The sequence below is a fragment of the Panulirus ornatus genome, chromosome 68 (assembly GCF_036320965.1).
Source record: "Panulirus ornatus isolate Po-2019 chromosome 68, ASM3632096v1, whole genome shotgun sequence".
NCBI classification, from domain to species: Eukaryota; Metazoa; Arthropoda; class Malacostraca; order Decapoda; family Palinuridae; genus Panulirus; species Panulirus ornatus.
In genome coordinates this window covers 6,697,270-6,723,265 of record NC_092291.1, presented here as the reverse complement: position 1 = coordinate 6,723,265, position 25,996 = coordinate 6,697,270, and the positions used below count along the sequence as shown (strand labels likewise).

The window sequence follows — 25,996 nt, the reverse complement described above, 5'->3', positions numbered from 1 at the left end:
CTCAACCACACTCTTTATATTACCACACACCTCTCTTACCCTTTCATTACTTACTCGATCAAACCACCTCACACCACATATTGTCCTCAAACATCTCATTTCCAACACATCCACCCTCCTGCACACAACTCTACCTATAGCCCATGCCTCGCAACCATACAACATTGTTGGAACGACTATTCCTTCAAACATACCCATTTTTGCTTTCTGAGATAATGTTCTCGCCTTCCACACATTTTTCAACGCTCCCAGAACTTTCACCCCCTCCCCCACCCTGTGACTCACTTCCGCTTCCATGGTTCCATCCGCTGCTGAATCCACTCCCAGATATCTAAAACACTTCACTTCCTCCAGTTTTCTCCATTCAGACTTACCTCCCAATTGACTTGTCCCTCAACCCTACTGTACCTGTTATGAATAATCTTGCTTTTATTCTCATTTACTATCAGCTTTCTTCTTTCACACACTGTACCAAACTCACTCACCAGCTTCTGCAGTTTCTCACCCGAATCAGCCACCAGCGCTGTATCATCGGCGAACAACAATTGACTCACTTCCCAAGCCCTCTCATCCACAACAGACAGCATACTTGCCCCTCTCTCCAAAACTCATGCATTCACTTTCCTAACAACCCCATCCATAAACAAATTAAACAACCATGGAGACATCATGCATCCCTGCTGAAAACCGACATTCACTGAGAACCAATCACTTTCCTCTCTTCCTACTTGTACACATGCCTTACATCTTCGATAAAAACTTTTGGCTACTTCTAACAACTTACCTCCCGCACCATATATTCTTAATACCTTCCACAGAGCATCTCTATCAACTCTATCATATGCCTTCTCCAGATCCATAAATGCTACATACAAATCACTTTGCTTTTCTAAATAATTCCCACATACATTCGTCAAAGCAAACACCTGATCCATACATCCTCTACCACTTCTGAAACCACACTGCTCTTCCCCAATCTGATGCTCTGTACATGCTCTCACCCTCTCAGTCAATACCCTCCTATATGATTTCCCAGGAATACTAAACAAACTTATATCTCTGTAATTTGAGCACTCACCTTTATCCCCTTTGCCATTTGTCATTGTACAATGGCACTATACATGCACTCCACCAATCCTCAGGCACCTCACCATGAGTCATGCATACATTAAATATCCTTACCAGCCAGTCAACAACACGGTCACCCCCTTTTTTGATAAATTCCACTGCAATACCATCCAAACCTGCTGCCTTGCCAGCTTTCATCTTCTGCAAAGCTTTTACTACTTCTCTGTTTACCAAATCATTCTCCCTAACCCTCTCACTTCGCACACCACCTCGACCAAAACACCCTATATCTGCCATTCTGTCATCTAACACATTCAACAAACCTTTAAAATACTCACTCCATATCCTTCTCACATCACCACTACTTGTTATTACCTCCCCATTAGCCCCCTTCACCGATGTTCTCATTTGTTCTCTTGTCTTATGCACTTTATTTACCTCCTTCCAAAACATCTTTTTATTCTCCCTAAAATTTAATGATACTCTCTCACTCCAACTCTCATTTGCCCTCTTTTTCACCTCTTGCACCTTTCTCTTGACCTCCTGCCTCTTTCTTTTATGCATCTCCCAGTCATTTGTGTTATTTCCCTGCAAAAATTGTCCAAATGCCTCTCTCTTCTCTTTCACTAATAATCTTACTTCTTCATCCCACCACTCACTACCCTTTCTAATCTCCCCACCTCCCATGCTTCTCATGCCACAAGCATCTTTTGTGCAAGCCATCACTGCTTCCCTAAATACATCCCATTCCTACCCCACTCCCCTTACGTCCTTTACTCTCAACTTTTTCCATTCTGCACTCAGTCTCTCCTGGTACTTCCTCACACAAGTCTCCTTCCCAAGCTCACTTACTCTCACCACTCTCTTCACCCCAACATTCTCTCTTCTTTTCTGAAAACCTCTACAAATCTTCACCTTCGCCTCCACAAGATAATGATCAGACATCCCTCCAGTTACACCTCTCAGCACATTAACATCCAAAAGTCTCTCTTTCACGCACCTATCAATTAACACGTAATCCAATAACACTCTCTGGCCATCTCTCCTACTTAAATACGTATACTTATGTATATCTCTCTTTTTAAACCAGGTATTCCCAATCACCAGTCCTTTTTCAGCACACAAATCTACAAGCTCTTCACCATTTCCATTTACAACACTGAACACCCCATGTACACCAATTATTCCCTCAACTGCCACATTACTCACCTTTGCATTCAAATCACCCATCATTATAACCCGGTTTTGTGCATTAAAACTACTAACACATTCACTCAGCTGCTCCCAAAACACTTGCCTTTCATGATCTTTCTTCTCATGCCCAGGTGCATATGCACCAATAATCACCCATCTCTCTCCAACCACTTTCAGTTTTACCCATATCAATCTATAGTCTCTTATATCAGTAAATACAGAATACATTGATAGATATATGGCTCATTATGACTAGTAGATACAGAATACATTGATAAGTATTTGGCTTATGAAAGCTATTATTATTGTTGTTAAAAGTTTTTTTTTTTTTTTACAAAATGTAGCATGGTGATATTAACGCATGTTTCATCCTGCTGTGAATTTGGAAGTAGGTTTACTTAAAACCATGAGAAAAAGAAATGCATGAGAATGAATATTCTGGCAAAGCTTCTGAAGGTACATTTGCTTAGAATCATGATTGTAAATGCTTGGATTATAGAACTGGCCAAGTAACTGTACTAAAGTGCCTGCGACATTTAGCTCCTATGCTCTTCTCAAGAATGACTCTAGCCAAACATTTTTTGGTGATTATGTGATTTATTTTCGTATACCTAATTCACTTTTAAATGACATAAACATTTGATATTCACCATTCATATACTGTACTTTAAACAAAAGATGAATTGTTTCATATAAATTTACATTCTGATTCATGGCTGAAATTTAACTGAAAGTATTTGTCTGTTTTCAGACAACAGCTTTATGGCCATAATGTGATTAGCGTTGAAGTTAAATCATATGGTCATCTTTTGATAACTGAAATCTTGAACCCATTCTACGTCTTCCAAATTGCTTCCATACTTTTGTGGTCCTTCGATGAGTATTACCTCTATGCAACATGCATCTTTATTGTATCCTGCCTTTCCATCATCGTGTCTCTTTATGAAACCCATAAGGTAATGTAATTAGTTTATTTGTAGTATGTTATTGAGCTTATTCATATGCATGAATAGTTTTGTAACGTGTGATAGCATTAAGTGGTAATTCTTAAGGATTGAAAATACCACCAAGAATTTTTTTGTTTACTCTGGCTTATCTAAAATGGAGAAGTAAGAAATGTGATTTCAAGTTATTTGAAGAGATCTGAAGAAAAAGGAAAAAGAATTGGCATTCTTTTTGCCACCCTACAATCATGGAGCTGCATCTCCCAAGTGAAAACGTTTACATGGGAGTACATAAGAAGGAAGGATAACAGAAGTCCTGATGGTCTGTTATGCATTCATCTGCTTGAGGACAGTACAGTAATGTTACTCCAAATTCATAATCTATATTGATAGGGATAGGATAATGAAGCAGAAGACTCCTTTACCTCTCCTTTCAGCATATAAGCTGGCAGGAAAATATCCATGAAGGGGCATTTTGTATTGTGGAGAGAATATACAGAAATGGAAATTTTGTAGGAAAGTGTGAATGGAAAACATCAAGATTTATTGTCAGTAGCTGGATAAGTTGGGTAGGGCTCTTGACATAACAGAGTGATAGATTCTATTTACTCTATGGTGAAAAGCACCTTGTTGAAGTTGCATGCCCTTGGCCAAAAACTTGGGATCTTACAAGCTGCAGATGTAGAGTGGTACCTCTATACTATGGTGCCTTTGAAACGATATTTCTTAGCTTTTGCAGAATGTATGTCACGTTTTATTTAGCATTTCCCTGCAATGGCAGTTCACATTTTTCTAATTATTTGAGTGTGTGGAGTTACGTTAAGGGTGTTCCTGATATCTTTTGCACATCATTTTGTGATTGAAATATTCTTGTCCTCTTCTTGCTTCCATTTTGCAGGATAAATACGGTAAGGCATTTCATGAAAGCTTTATTACTTTAATGAAGATTTTTAAACTTTCTACAGGAAGTGGTATTGTAGTTATTTAACTAATATGGATAGGGTCCCAGTTCATTAAGAACATGATTGAGTTGATTGTAATCTTTTTTGTTGTTTTCATGTAGAGTTTACAGTCTTCTGACTAATTCTGTTGAACTGTGAGTTTAAGTGGATTGGTTCATTTTAGCCTGTAAGACATGCTTAATTAGAATCATATCATGGAGGAAAAACTTCCAAGTTACTTCTAATGATATATGCTCCTTACTTGAGAAGGCTCTTTATTCTTGGAGTTTCTTATAATTTTGCTTCATTTTATACAGGAAAATGCAGAACAGCATGTTCAAAAACTTTGTTTATATATAAGTACCCACATTATTTAGATAGGTTGTAGAATATGAAATGCCATATTTTGAAAAAATTAAGAGGTATTAACTGTGGTCTGAGGAGACTGTTTGTAAGGATTATGTTGAGAGTAAAGTGGGCTTTCTAAACATTCTTTTATTTCAAAGTAATAAAAGTTGAAGATCTGGCAAATCTTTAAAGAAAAAGATAATGGTTTTTCTTTACATTAGGGAAGTGATTACAATTAGAGCAGTCATTCAGTGAAAGTAACAAGGACCAGATAAAGTTTTCTTATCATGCCTATTTTGTATCCTTATGTAAGTTTGCTGAAGTTGCATTATAACAGCACTGATAGATAAGCTGTTATTGTCTTGATAAAGTATATTTTCTTGTGCTGATAATTCAGCTCAGATTTAGGCAGTTTGCTTTAAATTTTTGACAGATTTCTATTATTTTATTGTAGCATTTTTTTTGTTGATAAGTTTCTGAATGGCTTTTTTTTTTTTTAACCATTATTTGGCTCTGTGGATTTTTCAGTATGAGTTGTAATTCATCTGTTTGCATCTGTTACTGCACATCATTTGTCTCATGCAGTTGTTTTTGGTACTTAACATGAGCTATTGACAAACATTACCACTCTGACTTAGAATTAGAAGTTAGATATTTGAGATAAAATTCAGACTGCCATAATGAAGTGCCTGACCCTTCCTTAGTTGGCTGGTCACAGAAATTTCTATTACAAGCTGAGATGACTGAGATTGAATAATTAGGTTATCATCCATTTGCTATTATCACTTGGATGTGCTTATGGGGAATGGGCTTTCCACTTTTGGGCCCTGCCTCTTATCCTTGTTTTGTCATGTAATTCTTTAAATATTCCAGTAGTAGTTGCATTTACTTACTCTTTGCTTAGTTTGTGCCCTGATTCTATAGCTCTGTTGTTGGAGTAGTGTTTCTTCATATCCCTCTGCACATTTATCCTGCCCAGCTTCCAGCTGTGCCCCTTTGTTGTAGACTCTCTTTTTGGGTTAAAGAACTGTCTTCCTAAATATTCCTACCTATTACTACTTCTATCTATTGCTCCTGCAATTTTGCCAAAAGATAAGATAAGATGTCTTGATTGTCAAATTGTATGTGATACAAATTGAAATTCTTTATGGCTAGAAGCTTAATTCAAGGTAAAAAAGTAAAAGAATTATATAATGAAAATAATGAAACCACATGAAAGTACCACATAAGATATCGCTCAAAGAATCATCTTTTGCATGCAAAAGATGTAATGCAGAGGAGTTACACTGTCTTTACATGGTTAAATAGTAGAATTCCTTTGTTACAAATTATTTCCTGAATCAATTTGTACACTTTATAGACAAAGACAGTCTTCTTCCTGACCTTGAAAATACATAGTACTGGTGTAGAGAGGATGGATTGCATCTTGCATAATCTTCTCCACCTGCTTCATTGCACATTTCTAATACAGCATATCTAATATTTTATTGTTTGCACCCAGTTTCCTAGCTTTCTTAAAGATTTTCTCAAGCTTACTTTTATCTTTACTGACAAGCTTGCTATATCAGGCAGTAATTGAAAATCGTAGAATTGATTCTATAGTTGACCAATGAAATAGATGAATATTGCGTTCTCTGTATGTAGACTATTTAAGAAATGCACAAAGTGCACCACCTTTTAACTGCTCATCTATGATAAAGCCTAGATACTTGTACTGACTCACTGTTTGTACATTTTCATCTTCAATTGTAATTAAGTCTGGTACATGTAGTTTTTTGTCAAAATCTGTTATCACATCTTTAGTTTTCTTTACATTCAAGTGTAGATAATTTGTTTTACACCACTCTGCAAAGCAACTAACCTGTATAGTATAATCATTGCAATTATCGTTTGCAATTTTTCCTATAATTTCTGTATCATCAAGCATAATTTAGAATAGTGCAGTTGCTAAAAACACCTGTAAAGTCATCATTATATAACTGAACAAAGTGGGAGACATAACAAATCCTTGGGGTGCACCTGTATTGGTAAATATTTTGTTGGACTTTGGGATATTTATCTTGGTATACAGTGGCCTTTGTGTTAAAAGGCTGAAGATCCATTTCAGTAAGTCACAGTTTACATCCATCCTTAATGATTTATTTAACAAAATATGTGGCTGGATTGTATTAAAGGCAGAGCTAAAATCAGTGTTTAAGATTTTTGCATGTGAGTTATGTCTGTCTAAATGTTTGCTTATCTCATTCATAAAAGTCAGACTTGCATCCTGCACACTCCTATTATTACAGTATGCAAACTGCAGTGGATCTCTGAAATTATCTATGCTGTTACACAAATTGTTGTTCATTATGTTTTCAAGACATTTCATAATATTTGACATTGAAATGATAGGTCTAAAATCATTGAACTTTTTAGGAAATGAGATTGTGGCAATTGGCATTATTTCTGACAATTTTCATATGTCAGGCACTACCCCTTGATCTAGTGAGTCCTGAAATAGTTGCTGAGTATCGATAGCACATAATGCCCACCACAGGAGAGTCTACAGTTATGAAGAATGAGATGTGTGAGTTAAGTGTTGTCAAGTGTTAAGTGTGACAAAGAGAGATTGTATGTTTGTGGACAGAATACCAGTTGTCCAAGTGTGGGTGAAGTAGAAAGAAAAGACAGCTACATAGGTCAAAGGAGTGCATCTTTACCATCACTGAAGTGCAAGCTCTTTATGGAGCTGTCGCTAGAAACATTTGGTAGAAGTATTCGGTAGGAACATTAGGCAGGAGTATTAGGTCGTAATAGTGTGTAGGAACATTAGGTAGGAGCCTCTGTAAACACTGCACTAGAGTTGCCCTCTGCCAGTAGCCAGTTAAGGGAGAAGCACTAAAAGCTAAGAAGTGGCAATGGAGTTCTTTAGTTATGGGAGAGAGTTACCATGGCCACTGCCTTGAGGGAGTTTCAGAAGGGAAAAGGAATCAGAGATGTAGATGGCTAGATTGAACTGTTTGCTTATCATTATCACTGCATTCCCAGTATCATAGATGAATAAGGCAGGCACATTTTTCTTTTTTTTATTATACTTTGTCACTGTCTCCCGCGTTAGCGAGGTAGCGCAAGGAAACAGATGAAGGGAGGGCCCAACCCACCCACATACACATGTATATACATACATGTCTGCACACGCACATATACATACCTATACATTTCAACGTATACATATATATACATACATAGACATATACATATATATCTTTCTTTTCTTTCATACTATTCGCCATTTCCCGCATCAGCGAGGTAGCGTTAAGAACAGAGGACTGGGCCTCTGAGGAAACATCCTCATCCAGCCCCCTTCTCTGTTCCTTCCTGTGGAAAAAAAAAAAAAAAGAGAGAGGGGAGGATTTCCAGCCCCCGCTCCCTTCCCTTTTAGTCGCCTTCTACAACACACAGGGAATACGTGGAAAGTATTCTTTCTCCCCTATCCCCAGGGAATATACATATATATACATGTACATAATTCATACTTGCTGCCTTTATTCATTCCCGTCGCCACTCCACCACACATGAAATGACACCCCCTCCTCCCCTGCACATGCACGAGGTAGCGCTAGGAAAAGACAACAAAGGCCACATTTGTTCACACTCAGTCTCTAGCTGTCATGTATAATGCACCGAAATCACAGCTCCCTTTCCACATCCAGGCCCCACAGAACTTTCCATAGTTTACCCCAGACACTTCACATGCCCTGGTTCAATCCATTGACAGCACATCGACCCTGGTATACCACATCAATCCAGTTCACTCTATTCCTTGCAAACCTTTCACCCTCCTGCATGTTCAGGCCCTGATTGCTCAAAATCTTTTTCACTCCATCCTTCCACCTCCAATTTGTTCTCCCACTTCTCCTCGTTCTCTCTACCTCTGACACATGTATCCTCTTTGTCAATCTTCCCTCACTCATTCTCTCCATGTGACCAAGTTCTAGGAGTGTTGAAGAATGTGTGGAAGGTGAGAACATCACCTCACATGCATATTTAATTCATGCCTACTATGTTAGACATGTACTTCCAAACTTATGAAGGGTTTCTTAATTTTTCTCATTTTGCACAGGAAACTGATTTATCAAGTGAGATAGATTTATAAAGTGCCTCTATTTCATCTAGTCCTCAGTCACTTCTATAGCATCTTGATCTGTAATATTGCTACCCATGATTATATCTCTCAGCACTTGTCCATATCTTCAATGGTCTACCTCTCCTCCTTGTACCATATACTCCACTGCTGTATATCATCTTGTTCATATGTATAATACTTTTCTTACTTATCAACCTTCCTCACACCACATATTGTCCTCAAACATTAAATTTCTGTAGCATCCACCCTCTTCTGTGCTCTTTTTTTTTTTTTTTTTTTTTTTTTTCCCCATACAGACTGTGACCTTTTTTTTTTTTTTTTTTTTTTTTTTTTTTTTTCCCATACAGACTGTGACCTCCCTTTTGACAAACTCCTTAATACACTCAGAACCTAAACCCCTTATCCACCCTTTGGTTTACTTGAGCTTCCATATTTCATCCACTGTTATGTCCTCTCCCAGCTGTTCAGAATATTTCACTCCCTCCTGTTTCTCTCCATTCAAACTTACACTCCAATCAGCCTGTCTCTTTCCCTTGTAAGGCTTAACAATCTTACTTTTATTTGCATTAATCGTCAGTTTTCTCTTTTCCCACACTTTCCCAAACTCAGACCCCAGCTTTTGTAGTTTCTGACTCAAGTCTGCTACCAGAGCCATGTCATTCACAAAGAGAAACTGGTTTATCTCTCTGGCCCCCTTATACTCCCAACAGACTACAGATATGCCCCTCATTCCAAGACCCCTCTCTCTTTGCCCCATTCATAAACAGATTAAACAGCCATGGTGATATTACACATTTTTACCACAGGCCCACCTTTATCTGCAACCTCTTACCCTCCTTTCCTATTTGCACACATGCCCTACTCTTTGATAGAAATTTCTCACTATAACATCATATTACCTTCCACTGAGCATCTCTATCAGGTTGATTTGATTATATGCTTTCTCCAGGTTCAGGGGAAAATAAATTGTCCCTCTGTATTCCTCACGTGTTGTAGAAAGCGATTAAAAGGGGGCTGAAAAACCTCTTCTTCTCTTATTTCAATTTCTAGAAGAGGAAACAGAAGATTATTGATATTATTATTGATTTTTGTTTACTATACTTGATTGCCATTTTCCGCATCAGTGAGGTAGCATTAGGAAACAGACGAAGAATGGCCCATCCACTCTTATACACATGATTATAATTATTATACTTAATCGCTGTTTCTCACATCAGCGAGGTAATGCAAGGAAACAGACAAAGAATGGCCCAACCACTCATATAAACATATATATACATAAATGCCCATACACACACATATACATACATACACATATTGGCATATACATATGTATACATATTGGCATATACATACATATACATGTGTTACTTGTAGTCTAGTCTGTTTAAACCCCTTCCCATCTTGATGACTTTGAATTTTCTAAGGTTGAATTTCAGTAGCCTTATATCTGATGTCTACTAGATCATGAATAGGTCTCTTCAATATTTTACGGTCCCTGTTGCTTTGCACATCTTTCATGAATTTGGTATCATCATCACCCATATTCAGGTGTGAATCTCGCTTGTTAGGCAAGTCATATCCTCATAAAGTGAAATTCTCCTTTATTTGTCTTCCCCTCTTACTGTAACCTTTCCTTCAGTAAAAGTTAGGCAAACAGCTGAGGTATTCAAGTTAATATCTACTCTTTATGTCATTCATTTTGTTATCTTTCATCTCATATAGCCATGACTGTGGCATGTTATTGGCCTTGAAATTTTGGGAGAGAAAACCTAGTAGTGAGCCTGAGGGAAATCTCTTGCCCTTCTTATTCATCTTGAGATCTTAAGAAGCCATTCCTGATATGTGTTCTTCCTTCACTCTGTCAGTAGATGGCTGTCAATCCATTTTTGTAACCCTCTCCAGTCTCCAACTTGGATGTCTAACTTCATCATTAGTCTTTCATAGGAGATAGTATCAAAGGCCAATCAGTTCAAAAGTACACAGTCCCCCCAACCATCTCTCTCTTCAAGGATGTTGCTTGCTTTCACATAGCAATGCAGTAGGTTCAACATGTGAGGTCTTTTCACTCTCAGTCCATATTTTCTCATTTAGATAGCTTTTGCCAGATAAGTACTCTGTTGCTGTTTTCTGAAAATTTTTCTAGTATTTAGCTGGGCAGACTTGTTAGTGACACTGATATGAAGTTCAGAGCTACTCTATCGCCTTTGTGAATGTGGTAGTAAGTTGCCATAACTGTCTCTTTCACTGTCTTTTTTCATGTCTCTAATCTTTTCATATTTGCAATTTGTCAATATTTTGTTCACATTTTAATCTTATCCTCAGAAACCACAGGATCAGTGAAATGAAAATTTTCAGAAATGATCTGTGGAGATTCTTTTATCAAGGTAACTAATTTCTTGTAACTTGTTTTATGCTGACCTTCTAGCTAACATGGCTGCCACAGGGTAAAATGATCTCTGATTGGCTGAATTTTAGAAAATATTTTTGATGGAAACCTTTTTTGCAAGATTTGACCAAAACTGTACAGAAATGTGTGATGGATGCTCATCTATCACCTTGCCTTATTTACATGCAGATCTGACATCCAATATGGCTGTCTGCTCATATTAGCCAGGGGGGACTATATAGGCCAGGTGAGTGATACAAGCTCAGCTGAGCCTGTGGAGAAATATTGGTACTCTGTAGGCTTTCTCCCATTTTTGCTGTGACATTTTGGATATCCCCATTCATTTAACAAGAGTCTCTTTGCACTGTGTCCAAATGCTGACATGCTTTTTTTTTTTTTCTAGATATATGGGTGTACCTCCTTCCTTCTGAATTTATTTAATTATTTTTAGTGGTAACTTCCTCATACTTGGCAGGCAATAATGCTGATACATTGTATTAATCTTTTCACATGTGTCATCTGTATCAGTCACTTTTCCTTCTTAGCTTCTATGTATATCTCTGATAATTGTTGTGACTGGTACTTCCTTAAGTAGTGGCCACAGCAATTGAGTCTCCATAACTAGTGATCCTATACTGTTAATTTGACCCTTAAGATGGCTTTGGGGCATCGCACATGACAGCTGCAAAATGGATGAGAGCTACCTTGCTAACAGGGGAAATGGAGATCAAGTATGAAAAATAATCTCACTTTGTCTTAGGGTAGTAATTTCTGGTCTTGTTATATCTTTCAGGTGCAGATTAACTTCTGCATCTCCCGTATTTCTTCCACAGCATGTCTGTGGTCCTTTGCTTATTTACATTGCATCTTAAATCATTCCTTTGGTTTTCCCTTTCTCACTCACCCTCCTGTTGGTACATAACTCTTGGCCTTCACAAATTCATGGTATGATAGTGTTACTCATGTTCCTGAGTTTTGGGACTTTGCCTCTCGATCTGTTTTACTGAACAGGTGTTTAAGGCTTCTTGATTTCCTTTTTCATACTTTCTTCTGTTTTGGATTAAATCTTTGTTGTAAGCAATTTTTTCTTTTATATCATAATCCATCTCAAACTCTAGATGAATACTTTTTCATGGGTACTAAGTTACCATTGAGACTTCATAGTTTTGGCAACCAGCAATCAATGGAACAAACAGTTACTTTGTTAATGTAGTTTGACTAATGTTTGATGGTTTTATAACTGCCAGACCTGACGTACTGCAAAAGCATTGTGAATACTTAGTATGATGTGTTCAAGTGTGAAAAAAGATACCTTATTTCAAAATTAACTTTTCCCTTTTGATTTTTTTATATTATACAGTTTTACCTCTCATTTGATTACTTCCTAGTTAATTGAGGTTCTCTTAATATAACTGTAAAGTCTGCATAGCTTTCCTTGTTGAAGTCTGAAGGAATTATTATATTTCAGCAAAGTCAGTCCCTGCATGACATGGTGGAGGCCTCCAATACCAGCACTGTTTCCGTATTACGATCAACACCAGACAAAACTACAGGTATGATGATGCCCATGAAGTATTTTAAATCTTTATAGGAACCCTAATCCTTTGCAAAAAAAATTCAAAAGGAAAAGCAGTTATTAAGTTGTTAGTCAATCACTGATCTGTCATCTAGGAACATAAGTTGGTGTTAAAAGTTAAAAAGGAATTGCTATTAAAAGATGAAGAAATAAGTGGCTCAGAGAATGTTTTCAGTGGGAGTGGGGAGAGTGGCCTGCTCAGTAATCCACAATCTGAGTCTCCACCAGTCACACTTAGCCTTTGTGTGGTCATATGGAACAGATTTTGCACCAGCTGCACTTAGCTTTCATTGATGTAATCCTGGAATGATGAAGGACTTTGGTGCATACGATTATAGTAAAGCATTAGAATATTTCCATGAATGTTTTGATTGTAAAGTATCATTTATAGTAGAGATTCTTTTATTAGGTGTGTTTTGATATTTGTGCATATACTTATAATGTTCACCACTAATGCACTTCCTATATAAAAGATAAGAGTAGAGTTGGATACCAAGTTTAGGAAAACAAATAAACAGAACCTACCTATCCATTCTTATTTAGTGGTGAGGAAAGTTCACCTCAGATGTGCTGGTCGTACACCATCTTCCCACTCAATTTTTGTGTGTCTAGTTTGATATTTCTTCATATTTACATTATTCACCAGCAATATACAAATGTTAAAAAGCTACTTGCTGGTAAAGGTAAAGGAAGTTCAAGAGATTTGTGACCCATGAGTGTAGAACTCTTTCTCCATGATGTACAAATATCTACTTGATTACTTGCACACACATTCAATGATGGTGATATATGTTAAGTTTACCACCTGTTAAGCATTAGGCTGACACATTAGGTAGAAGTTGTTTGTAGGAATATTAGGCAGGGGTCTCTCGGAACACAGCACTAGTTTCCCTCTGCTGTTGGCCAGTTCAGGGGTGGTTGAGCTGTGAAGGATAAGAAATGACATTAGAGTTCACTAGTTATAGAGACTCATTTTCCTTGACCATCCCCTTGAGGGTCTTCCCAGAGGAAACAGGTGTCAAGTAGATAGATAGATAATCTTACTTTTCATATGTTGTAGAATTGTATATTTTTTGTTCTCATTTTTCTAAGATTCTGTAAGATTGTAGTCAGTAGAAATGAGATAAATGAATTATTTTTACTGGAATGCATGCTATTAAGATTAATTCATTATCATTTGATGAGTTGCTAAAGATGGATTAAATGTTCTACTGATCTGACTCTTCCTTTATATTGAGGGAAGTATCATACAATGATTTTAATGAATGTCTAATAAAGGTTTTATGTAGGACAGGTATTCAGACCGCTGCCTTTGGCCCATTTTTTGAGCGTTCATGAAATTCTGACATTTGTCCATTACAAGTTCCCAAGGGTTATGGAATTTTGAGTCTCAGCCTCTACTTGTTTTGTTGTCAGTGGAATGAATGAAACTGCAGATTTGTTTTATACATATGGATGTGCATGTGACATTCTGATGGCTGTAATGAACACTAGATAGGAGCCTCTGGAAGCACTGTGCTAAAGTTGCTTTCTGACAGTGGCCTGTTAAAGGTGAAGTATTAAATGCTAAGAAGCAGCACTGGAGTATGTTAGGTATAGATACTTTTGTCATGGCCAGTTCTGGGAGGGAACAGGCTTCAGAAATATATAGAGAGAGATAGTAAATTAATTTTTGCATGAATTATCATGTGTTAAATATAAATACATTCCCATACAGAAAATATAAGTGTGGTTTTAGAATTATCACCTTGGTATTACAGGTATTGTAGGTATTGTAGTTAATTAACTTTTACATGAATTATCATGTGTTGAATATAAATACATATCCAAACAGAGAAAATATAAGCATGGTTTTAAAATTATCACCTTGGTATTACAGGTATTGTAGGTAATAGTTGGTAGGCAACCAATGACCAGGGAGGTATATTACCAGGACTACTTACCTGGGTATTGGGAGTGTTAGTGATGGCTGCATAGTGAACCAGCACTTCAGTTACTGTCAAGTTGCATTCCTCTGACTCAGGTAGCTATCTTTTCTTTCTGCCTCACCCACACTTGGATGATTGGCAGTCTGTCCACAAATATAGAATCTGTCATACATAACACTTGACTGCACTTAACTCACACAGTTCATTCTTCCTTACTCTAGATTTTCCTGTTGTGAGCACTATGCACTAGCCCTGCCTCATGACAGAATGGTTGGAGCAGTAGATAGAAGTAGTAGGTAGAAACATTTAGGCAGGAGCATGAGGTGGAAGTAGGAACATTAGGCTGGAGCATTTGGTAGTAGTGGTTAGTAGGATCATTAGGTAGAAGCCTCTGCAAAGACTTTGCTAGATTTACCCTCTGCCAGTGGCCTGTAAAGATTGAGGCACTAAAGGCTGAGAAGCAGGACTGGATTTAACCAGTTGTGGAGACTCTGTTGCTGTGCCATCCCTTTGAGGGAGTTCCAGGAGGGAACATCCATCAGAGATATAGGTAGATAGACCTTAGTATTGCAGTCACATTAGCTTTATTCGCTTGCTGTTGGTTATATTCACACTGGAGGCATTTATGCTATTTCAGTTTGCTAATCTTTAGTTGTCTTTACACCCTTCTTATTTGAGGAGGGATCACTTCATTAAATATTAGAAACTGCTTGGAGGGTATGACTGGAAAGTAATATATTTCATGGATTCATTACACCAGTTGAGGTGGAGATCATCACTGCAGACTTGGTCCCAGGAGACATTGTGGTTCTCCCTTCCACTGGTTGCACCATGCCCTGTGATGCTGTCCTCATATCTGGAAATGCTATTGTTAATGAAAGCATGCTCACAGGTAAATTGCTGTTTTTGTTTGTTGGTTATAACCTTGCTAGCTGTAATTAGAATTTTCACCGAAGACATTGAGGGGTTTTGATACAAAAAATACTGCATTCATTTTTGTGTTTATAGTTTTCATCATGTATATTTTATTTTACAGTTTTGAAAATTAGTTTTCTTGAGCCATATGTTTACCAGAAAGTCTTATTTGTTGAAGGTGAAAGCATTCCAGTCACAAAAACTCCAGTGACTGTGTCTGAGGAAAATGAGATATACTCAGTAGAAAAACATAAAAGACACACCCTCTTCTGTGGAACATCTGTCATCCAAACAAGATACTATGGTAATGCTCAGGTATGTATCCACGTATAGTTGTAAAGAAATTATTAGTTTCTGTGATATGACTTCTGAGAACAACCATGAATTTTTAATATTTGCTGTTTATGAATGAAGAATTATAAATTGTTTTTACATGCACAGACTCATTAAAGTCTCAGAGGGAAGTGTTCTTTGACAGATTGCAAGTGGCAGATAATATTTCAACAAGGGGGGTACTACATCATAGATAGTGTGAGGGTTATTGATGGCAGTGCATTGAGGTAGTACTGCAGTGGTCCTTATGTTCCCTTCTGTGGCCCAGGTTGCTGTCTTTCATTTCTACCACACTCTCATATGGGATGCTGGAGCTCACTTCACAAATACGCATACACTCTTCGTATCACACTTGGCTTGTACATCACATAACCAGTGCACCTTTCCATTCTCAGTCACAAATTTCCTAATTTCATTCCCAGGGGTTTGATTTTTTTTTTTTTCTCCTGCAACCAGCTTGGCAAAGGTAAAAGCATGCTTCTTTCATGGCCACGGGCTATGAATGAAGCATGCTTCAATCGTGGCCATCTTGGATGAAAGGCAAGATGATAAGTATAACAAAAAAGAATAGATTATGGATTAATTTGAGCACCTCAGTTCTTTGTAGACTGGACTCTTACAGGTAGAAAGGTTACAGGAAGAGGAAAGAAAGAAATACAAAGGAATTGAAACAGCAGTAAACCATTAGGTCCCTTTGAAGCAGTGTATGATAGTGGAAGATATCAGAAACTTGTAGGTTATTGGCATAAAAGTAGAAAGGTACACAGATGATTCCAAGATAATTGCCTGTGTGACAGAGAAGATGGAATTACTGTTAGTTATGGACTTAAATTGAAATATTTGTCAAGTCTGTTCTTAAACATATCTATAGTATTGCTTATGAACTTCCATTGTGTGGTAGTTAGCATCCCTGACCATGACACATTCATGGGTCACTTAGGGTCAAGCTTGTAGGTTAGATTCCTGGTTGTGGCAGTTGGTCCACAGTCAATCCAGTTGTTCATCCACCTCTAGGGATTGGTTGATAAAGTAGATACTTTGCTCAGGCTAGGGTATAGACAAAGAAAGACTCATCCACTCTCATACACATACATACACATATACACACATACACGTACATATACATATGTCTTGTAAAAGGTGACTAAAAGGGGAAGGAGTAGGGGCTGGAAATCCTCCCCTCCAGTTTTTATTGCTCCAAAAGAAGGAACAGAGAAGGGGCCCAAGTGAGGATTTTCCCTCTTAGACTCAGTCCTCTGTTCTTAACGCTACCTTGCTAATGTGGGAAATGGCGAATATGTATGAAATTTTTTTTCATGCATTATATTTATTATACATAATTGCTGTTTCCCACATCAGTGAGGTGGTGCCAGGAAACAGATGAAGAACGACCCATCCACTCACATACCCATATATGTATATACATAAGCGCCCATACACGTACATACACATGCATATACATATCAACATATACATACAAATACATACACAGACATAAACATCTATACACATATTCATCCTTGCTTGCCTCCAGTCCATTCCCGGCGCCACCCTACCCCTACAGGAAACAACATCAATTCCCCCCACTTCAGCAAGGTATCACCAGGAAAACAGACAAAAAGGGCCACATTCATTCACTCTCAGCCTCTACCTGTCATGTGTAATGTTCTGAAACCACAGCTTCCTATCCATATCCAAGCCCCACAGACCATTCCATGTTTACCCCAGAAGTTTCACACACACACCTTTGCCGCCTAATGTTTAGTGTGTGTGAAGCAGATATGATGAAGGTATGAGCATTGATACTAAAGTGTAACATATACGATACAGATATACAGCATACATGAATTCCATTTCAGGTTCTAGCTGTTGTGGTGCGGACAGGGTTTAGTACTGCAAAAGGAGAGCTGGTGCGTTCTATTCTTTACCCAAGACCCTTGGATTTCAAATTCTATAAAGATGCAATGAAGTTTATTATTTTCTTGTTCTTTATAGCATCAATTGGCATGTCTTACTCAGTGTATGTCTACATATTACATAAGGTATAGTAATATTTTGATGTTCAGATGCTTATTTTGATTGATGTTTTGTAGAAATTGTTTCATTGATATTCCTACTCTTTTATCACTTGTAATATTAGTTTCCAATATTCTACTCATATAACTATAGAGTAAATTGGTATGATATTTTCACATTGTAATTCATTTTTTACCAAAAAACATTATACCATTTGCTAATAGAATCCATACTTCTGATGAACAGGAAGGGTTCACGAAGACTGTTATTCGAACTCTTGACATTGTGACCATTGTGGTACCACCCTCACTCCCTGCAGCTATGACAGTTGGAACTTACTATGCCCAGAGTAGGCTGAAAAAGAAAGGAATATTTTGTATCTCTCCTCCAAGAATATGTGTCTCAGGCAAAACAAAGCTTGTTTGTTTTGACAAGGTATGTTTTATGGAGTAGATTTAAAAATTAATTCATTCATGAATACCTTAGCTTATTGTAGGTAGCCAGAGGTTTCAAGGTTTTTCAAAATCATTAATCTAAAAGACAATAGTTGTAAAAAGAGAAAGGAATGTAATATGAAATTTACTCATCATTTACAAATATGACAAGAAAAGTAGTACAATATACGTTAAAATGCAGAACACTCTTGATTACTTTAAGGTATGGAAGCACCAGTTTTTGAATTAAATGTAGATTGTGGGGATATGCAAATTATGTACTGTTTCGTCTTGGTTTTCATATGGTTATGTAAAGGGATGCTGGCATTCCTGCATAATTTTCCTATTGGTGCATGTGCATGCATTTGCGTATTTGTCTGTGTCGTTCATTTGCATTGTTGTATGATTCTTTATTTGTGTAGAGCATTCATGATATGTTCAAACCATGGCTATTCAAGGCTTCCTCACATTTAAGAAAAATTTTGAGGTCTTGTTAGAAGAAGGATATTGGTGGTCCTACAGCATGAAGTTTAAAGATAAAGTCATGAACATATCCTTAAATAAGGAGATGTTAATTGCTTGTATTATAAAACAGCAAAAGGATAGATGGTTTGTGATTTGAGCAGCAAGCTGGAAAGGTTGAGACATGTAGAGAAGATGAGTGAAGAAAAACTGACTAAGAAGATTTACGTATGGGAAGTGGTGGGAGCACAGAGGAAGGGTAGACCAAAAATGAGGAAGAAGAATGGAGTGCAGGAGGCTCTGGTATATTGGGATGTGAACATTCAGAAGGATAAAAGGTATGCATTTTATAGAATGAATTGGAGCAGTGTGGTATATGGGGGAAAGTGCTATCATTGGGCTGAACTGTGGGATGTGAAGTGGTCAAGGTGAAATGTGGAATGGTGTATGGAGATTGGTTGTAGATGATGGACTATGACTTTATTATATTGACTTTATTATATTATTCATAACAGCTGAGTTATGTTGAAAATGATAGTGATGATGCTATATTTCAAGATAATACAAACTCCAATTCAGATAATACAACTGATGCTTTGGCATGGGCCAAAGTGAATTCATCCTTCCCTTGTATTGTGCCTGCTCAACCATTTACTGTCTATATATCTATCTATATCTATCTATCTATCTGTCTATATCTCTGATGCCTATTCCAACTGGAGCTCCCTCATGGGGGTGGCCATGGCATTAGTTTCCATAACTCATGAACTCCACTGGCAGTCCTTTGCCTTTAGTGCCACACCCTTGACAGGCCACTGGCAAAGTCAGCTGTAGCATAGTGTTTGCGGAGACTTCTGACATTGTCAGTTACATAATGATGAACATCAGAATACATTGCAGTGTTTATAGTTTCCCTGCTATAGTATGAATTAGTTGATTAGAAAGTTGAAGAGACAAGGAGGTATGCAGAGCAAATGTTGATGGCAGTACCACGAGATAATGAAAATGAAAAATAATAACCTATTTCAGATGATGAAGTATTAGGATTTGTGCACTTCTTCTCTTGAGAAATTTTATGTGGCAGGAAATACAAAAGGAGTAGATTGTGGAGTAGTAGAGTGGTTGTTACAGTGCTGAAATTGTCTTTACAATGCATAAACTTCTTGAAGGAATAGACATGCAAACAAAAAAATCTGGTACATGGTAAGATGGTGGCACAGAAATGTACTACTGACTTGTAAAATACAAAATGATGGTAAATAAATTCTGTATGTGCATTGCTTTTAATAATGCATGACGAAGACATATTTCTTACTGATTGAATAGCCTGTTTATTCTTTAAAAAGAATATCATCTTATGGTCTTTTCTTACCCCATGAGACTAATTAGATCAAACCAGAATATCATATGATGTCTTGAAGCTTAAGATTTGATTTTTAGATGACTCCTCTTTCCAGACGGGTACCTTAACTGAAGATGGATTAGAAGTCTGGGGCGTTTTGGGGATTGAGGGCAGCAAACTGGGACCACCAATCATGAATGTCTCAAGTATTCACTACACATCACCTCTTGTTGCTGCCTTGGCGACATGTCATTCCCTCACTTATCTTAATGGACAATTGACTGGGGATCCTTTAGATGTTAAAATGTTTGAGGCTACTAAATGGGTGAGTTTTTTATATGTTTTACTTTATCAGTTTATATTTATATATTTTTTTTTTTTTATTATACTTTGTCGCTGTCTCCCGCGTTTGCGAGGTAGCGCAAGGAAACAGACGAAAGAAATGGCCCAACCCACCCCCATACACATGTATATACATACGTCCACACACGCAAATATACATACCTACACAGCTTTCCATGGTTTACCCCAGACGCTTCACATGCCTTGATTCAATCCACTGACAGCACGTCAACCCCGGTATACCACATCGCTCCAATTCACTCTATTCCTTGCCCTCCTTTCACCCTCCTGCATGTTCAGGCCCCGATCACACAAAATCTTTTTCACTCCATCTTTCCACCTCCAATTTGGTCTCCCTCTTCTCCTTGTTCCCTCCACCTCCGACACATATATCCTCTTGGTCAATCTTTCCTCACTCATCCTCTCCATGTGCCCAAACCATTTCAAACACCCTCTTCTGCTCTCTCAACCACGCTCTTTTTATTTCCACACATCTCTCTTACCCTTACGTTACTTACTCGATCAAACCACCTCACACCACACATTGTCCTCAAACATCTCATTTCCAGCACATCCATCCTCCTGCGCACAACTCTATCCATAGTCCACGTCTCGCAACCATACAACATTGTTGGAACCACTATTCCTTCAAACATACCCATTTTTGCTTTCCGAGATAATGTTCTCGACTTCCACACATTCTTCAAGGCTCCCAGAATTTTCGCCCCCTCCCCCACCCTATGATCCACTTCCACTTCCATGTTTCCATCCGCTGCCAGATCCACTCCCAGATATCTAAAACACTTTACTTCCTGCAGTTTTTCTCCATTCAAACTTACCTCCCAATTGACTTGACCCTCAACCCCACTGTACCTAATAACCTTGCTCTTATTCACATTTACTCTTAACTTTCTTCTTTCACACACTTTACCAAACTCAGTCACCAGCTTCTGCAGTTTCTCACATGAATCAGCCACCAGCGCTGTATCATCAGCGAACAACAACTGACTCACTTCCCAAGCTCTCTCATCCACAACAGACTTCATACTTGCCCCTCTTCCCAAAACTCTTGCATTCACCTCCCTAACAACCCCATCCATAAACAAATTAAACAACCATGGAGACATCACACACCCCTGCCGCAAACCTACATTCACTGAGAACCAATCACTTTCCTCTCTTCCTACACGTACACATGCCTTACATCCTCGATAAAAACTTTTCACTGCTTCTAACAACTTGCCTCCCACACCATATATTCTTAATACCTTCCACAGAGCATCTCTATCAACTCTATCATATGCCTTCTCCAGATCCATAAATGCTACATACAAATCCATTTGCTTTTCTAAGTATTTCTCACATACATTCTTCAAAGCAAACACCTGATCCACACATCCTCTACCACTTCTGAAACCACACTGCTCTTCCCCAATCTGATGCTCTGTACATGCCTTCACCCTCTCAATCAATACCCTCCCATATAATTTTCCAGGAATACTCAACAAACTTATATATTATTTTGTTATATATTCATATTTATTCTTTTCCAGATGATATCCCACTTTTTTTTCATCTATTTTTATTTGTGTACAAAAGATTACTTTCAGGACAGTATTGATCTTGACAGTATTGATCTCGAGATTTGCATTTCATTGTGTTGCACATTTCTTTTATTAAATCTTGAAAAAATTAAGCCACTTCATGAATGGCTTTTTATTTAAATTTCTAAATTCACTTAAGATTCCGTGACTTAAGTATCAAACGAATTCAAATATTGAGATAACTGTGTATATGGCAATGCAAAAGTACATCAAATGAATAAAGCTTTTTTTATATTTTGCTTGATTCTTTTTGCAACCCTTTGTTGGTTTGCCATACAATCTTTAACTCTATATTGTTTATTAGAAACTGTTCTTTTCTTTTTTTGGCCCTTTTTTGTTTTTCTTTTCTGGTGCCTTTGTCCTTTTTTCCATTTTTACATGTATTTCTGTTTGTATATCCACGTGCAGCAACAACTGTAGTTGTTTTCACACATTCTTATTTGTTAGCACATATGATAGAATTATTTCATTTATGTGATAGCCAAATAAGCTTACATAATTGTTCAGCATTTGCTTTGTGTTTTGCTTTCGGTTCTAAGTTTGGAGATGGTCACCATCTAAAATGCTTAGGGTAGATTCTCTATAGAGAACTCTACTCACATTGCAGGAAAGACTTGCAGTGGTAAAGTTTTCCATTTGCACTTGGTGTTTAATATGGTTCACTCATTAGAATAGAATGATTTTGTTCAAAGCAATGTAAATTTCACTTTTCATTGGGTAATACTGTTGTGCAAGTGTAGTTTTTAAGTTCTTACAATTCCCCAAAATTCCATTTGATGGAATTTTCGATAGTTTATGTTGCGACTAAAAGGCAGTACATAGTACTTCATGGTGGGAAAATAAATCCATATAGATACTGTATTCTGATATTCATGATGGTATTCATTTTCTGTAATGACTATTTAGATATATCTCTGTGTGGTGATTGGGTTGGTAAAATTATGCTATTATACTAATGACTGCTTCATTTTGCATAAGTAGCAAACAAAGTAAATTGGTTGCATTATGACTATGATACTATTTATTATAGTGGCTTGTTAGGGGGATCTTAGGTTTAACTAACATGACATAAACCCACATCAGGAACTGGAGGAGCCAATGGGAGATGACACTCAACGATTTGATAACCTCATTCCTTCTCTGGTGCGTCCTTCCTATACTCCATCTTCCCTCCCTCTTTTCCCTTCTAATTCTTCTCCCCCACCTCATCTTCCTTCCCCTCCTCCTCCACCTCCTGCGCCATCAAGCGTCAGCACCCCCCCAGCTCACCATGATACCACTGTCTCCACGAATTACCAACCAGCTGGCACCACTGCTGTCATGCACTCTGTCGGTACTCATGGTACTGGCACTTTTAGTGTGGATGATGACTTGGCTGGCCTACAAGATATCAGCTTAATACAGCAGGTGGTATGGGGCTCTTATTGTTTGTAATTTGATTTAATGTGTAGATTTCCTTGGTAATGATCCTACTCTTTAAATAATATGACACACAGGGAATATGTGGGAAGGATTCTTTCTCCCCTATCCCCAGGGATATTATTATTTTTATTATTTATTATTATTATTTTTTATTATACTTTGTCGCTGTCTCCCGTGTTTGCGAGGTAGCGCAAGGAAACAGACGAAAGAAATGGCCCAACCCCCCCCCATACACATGTATATACATACGCCCACACACGCAAATATACATACCTACACAGCTTTCCATGGTTTACCCCAGACGCTTCACATGCCTCGATTCAATCCACTGACAGCACGTCAACCCCGGTATACCGCATCGCTCCAATTCACTCTATTCCTTGCCCTCCTTTCACCCTCCTGCATGTTCAGGCCCCGATCACACAAAATCTTTTTCACTCCATCTTTCCACCTCCAATTTGGTCTCCCTCTTCTCCTTGTTCCCTCCACCTCCGACACATATATCCTCTTGGTCAATCTTTCCTCACTCATCCTCTCCATATGCCCAAACCACTTCAAAACACCCTCTTCTGCTCTCTCAACCACGCTCTTTTTATTTCCACACATCTCTCTTACCCTTACGTTGCTCACTCGATCAAACCACCTCACACCACACATTGTCCTCAAACATCTCATTTCCAGCACATCCATCCTCCTGCGCACAACTCTATCCATAGCCCACGCCTCGCAACCATACAACATTGTTGGAACCACTATTCCTTCAAACATACCCATTTTTGCTTTCCGAGATAATGTTCTCGACTTCCACACATTCTTCAAGGCCCCCAGGATTTTCGCCCCCTCCCCCACCCTATGATCCACCTCCGCTTCCATGGTTCCATCCGCTGCCAGATCCACTCCCAGATATCTAAAACACTTCACTTCCTCCAGTTTTTCTCCATTCAAACTCACCTCCCAATTGACTTGACCCTCAACCCTACTGTACCTAATAACCTTGCTCTTATTCACATTTACTCTTAACTTTCTTCTTCCACACACTTTACCAAACTCATTCACCAGCTTCTGCAGTTTCTCACATGAATCAGCCACCAGCGCTGTATCATCAGCGAACAACAACTGACTCACTTCCCAAGCTCTCTCATCCCCAACAGACTTCATACTTGCCCCTCTTTCCAAAACTCTTGCATTCACCTCCCCAACAACCCCATCCATAAACAAATTAAACATCCATGGAGACATCACACACCCCTGCCGCAGACCTACATTCACTGAGAACCAATCACTTTCCTCTCTTCCTACATGTACACATGCCTTACATCCTCGATAAAAACTTTTCACTGCTTCTAACAACTTGCCTCCCACACCATATATTCTTAATACCTTCCACAGAGCATCTCTATCAACTCTATCATATGCCTTCTCCAGATCCATAAATGCTACATACAAATCCATTTGCTTTTCTAAGTATTTCTCACATACATTCTTCAAAGCAAACACCTGATCCACACATCCTCTACCACTTCTGAAACCACACTGCTCTTCCCCAATCTGATGCTCTGTACATGCCTTCACCCTCTCAATCAATACCCTCCCATATAATTTGCCAGGAATACTCAACAAACTTATACCTCTGTAATTTGAGCACTCGCTCTTATCCCCTTTGCCTTTGTACAACGGCACTATGCACGCATTCCGCCAATCCTTAGGCACCTCACCATGAGTCATACATACATTAAATAACCTTACCAACCAGTCAACAATACAGTCACCCCCTTTTTTAATAAATTCCACTGCAATACCATCCAAACCTGAAGTGTTTTAGATATCTGGGAGTGGATCTGGCAGCGGATGGAAACATGGAAGCGGAAGTGGATCATAGGGTGGGGGAGGGGGCGAAAATTCTGGGAGCCTTGAAGAATGTGTGGAAGTCGAGAACATTATCTCGGAAAGCAAAAATGGGTATGTTTGAAGGAATAGTGGTTCCAACAATGTTGTATGGTTGCGAGGCGTTGACTATGGATAGAGTTGTGCGCAGGAGGATGGATGTGCTGGAAATGAGATGTTTGAGGACAATGTGTGGTGTGAGGTGGTTTGATCGAGTAAGTAACGTAAGGGTAAGAGAGATGTGTGGAAATAAAAAGAGCGTGGTTGAGAGAGCAGAAGAGGGTGTTTTGAAATGGTTTGGTCACATGGAGAGAATGAGTGAGGAAAGATTGACCAAGAGGATATATGTGTCGGAGGTGGAGGGAACGAGGAGAAGAGAGAGACCAAATTGGAGGTGGAAAGATGGAGTGAAAAAGATTTTGTGTGATCGGGGCCTGAACATGCAGGAGGGTGAAAGGAGGGCAAGGAATAGAGTGAATTGGAGCGATGTGGTATACCGGGGTTGACGTGCTGTCAGTGGATTGAATCAAGGCATGTGAAGCGTCTGGGGTAAACCATGGAAAGCTGTGTAGGTATGTATATTTGCGTGTGTGGACGTATGTATATACATGTGTATGGGGGTGGGTTGGGCCATTTCTTTCGTCTGTTTCCTTGCGCTACCTCGCAAACGCGGGAGACAGCGACAAAGCAAAAAAAAAAAGAAATATATATATATTTATTATTATTAT

The 25,996-nt window shown here is 38.3% G+C and overlaps 1 protein-coding gene across 11 annotated transcripts in view; it reads left to right on the top strand.

Annotated features, from left to right (window-relative positions):
* Window positions 1-25,996, top strand: part of LOC139747372 (polyamine-transporting ATPase 13A3-like) — a 113,860-nt gene that overhangs the window by 39,971 nt on the left and 47,893 nt on the right. For 7 of the 11 annotated variants that reach the window (XR_011712383.1, XM_071659613.1, XM_071659615.1 and 4 more), the window contains 8 exons: window positions 3,014-3,218; window positions 12,479-12,563; window positions 15,275-15,406; window positions 15,608-15,744; window positions 17,622-17,804; window positions 18,025-18,213; window positions 20,132-20,341; window positions 23,046-23,372. Coding sequence is in view for 10 of the 11 variants with exons in the window: in XM_071659613.1 (XP_071515714.1) it covers window positions 3,014-3,218; window positions 12,479-12,563; window positions 15,275-15,406; window positions 15,608-15,744; window positions 17,622-17,804; window positions 18,025-18,213; window positions 20,132-20,341; window positions 23,046-23,372 (1,468 nt within the window). In the remaining variant the exon portion in view is untranslated. The remainder of the gene's footprint in view (window positions 1-3,013; window positions 3,219-12,478; window positions 12,564-15,274; window positions 15,407-15,607; window positions 15,745-17,621; window positions 17,805-18,024; window positions 18,214-20,131; window positions 20,342-23,045; window positions 23,373-25,996) is intronic. The other 4 variants (XM_071659614.1, XM_071659610.1, XM_071659618.1 and 1 more) reach the window with 2 other exon arrangements.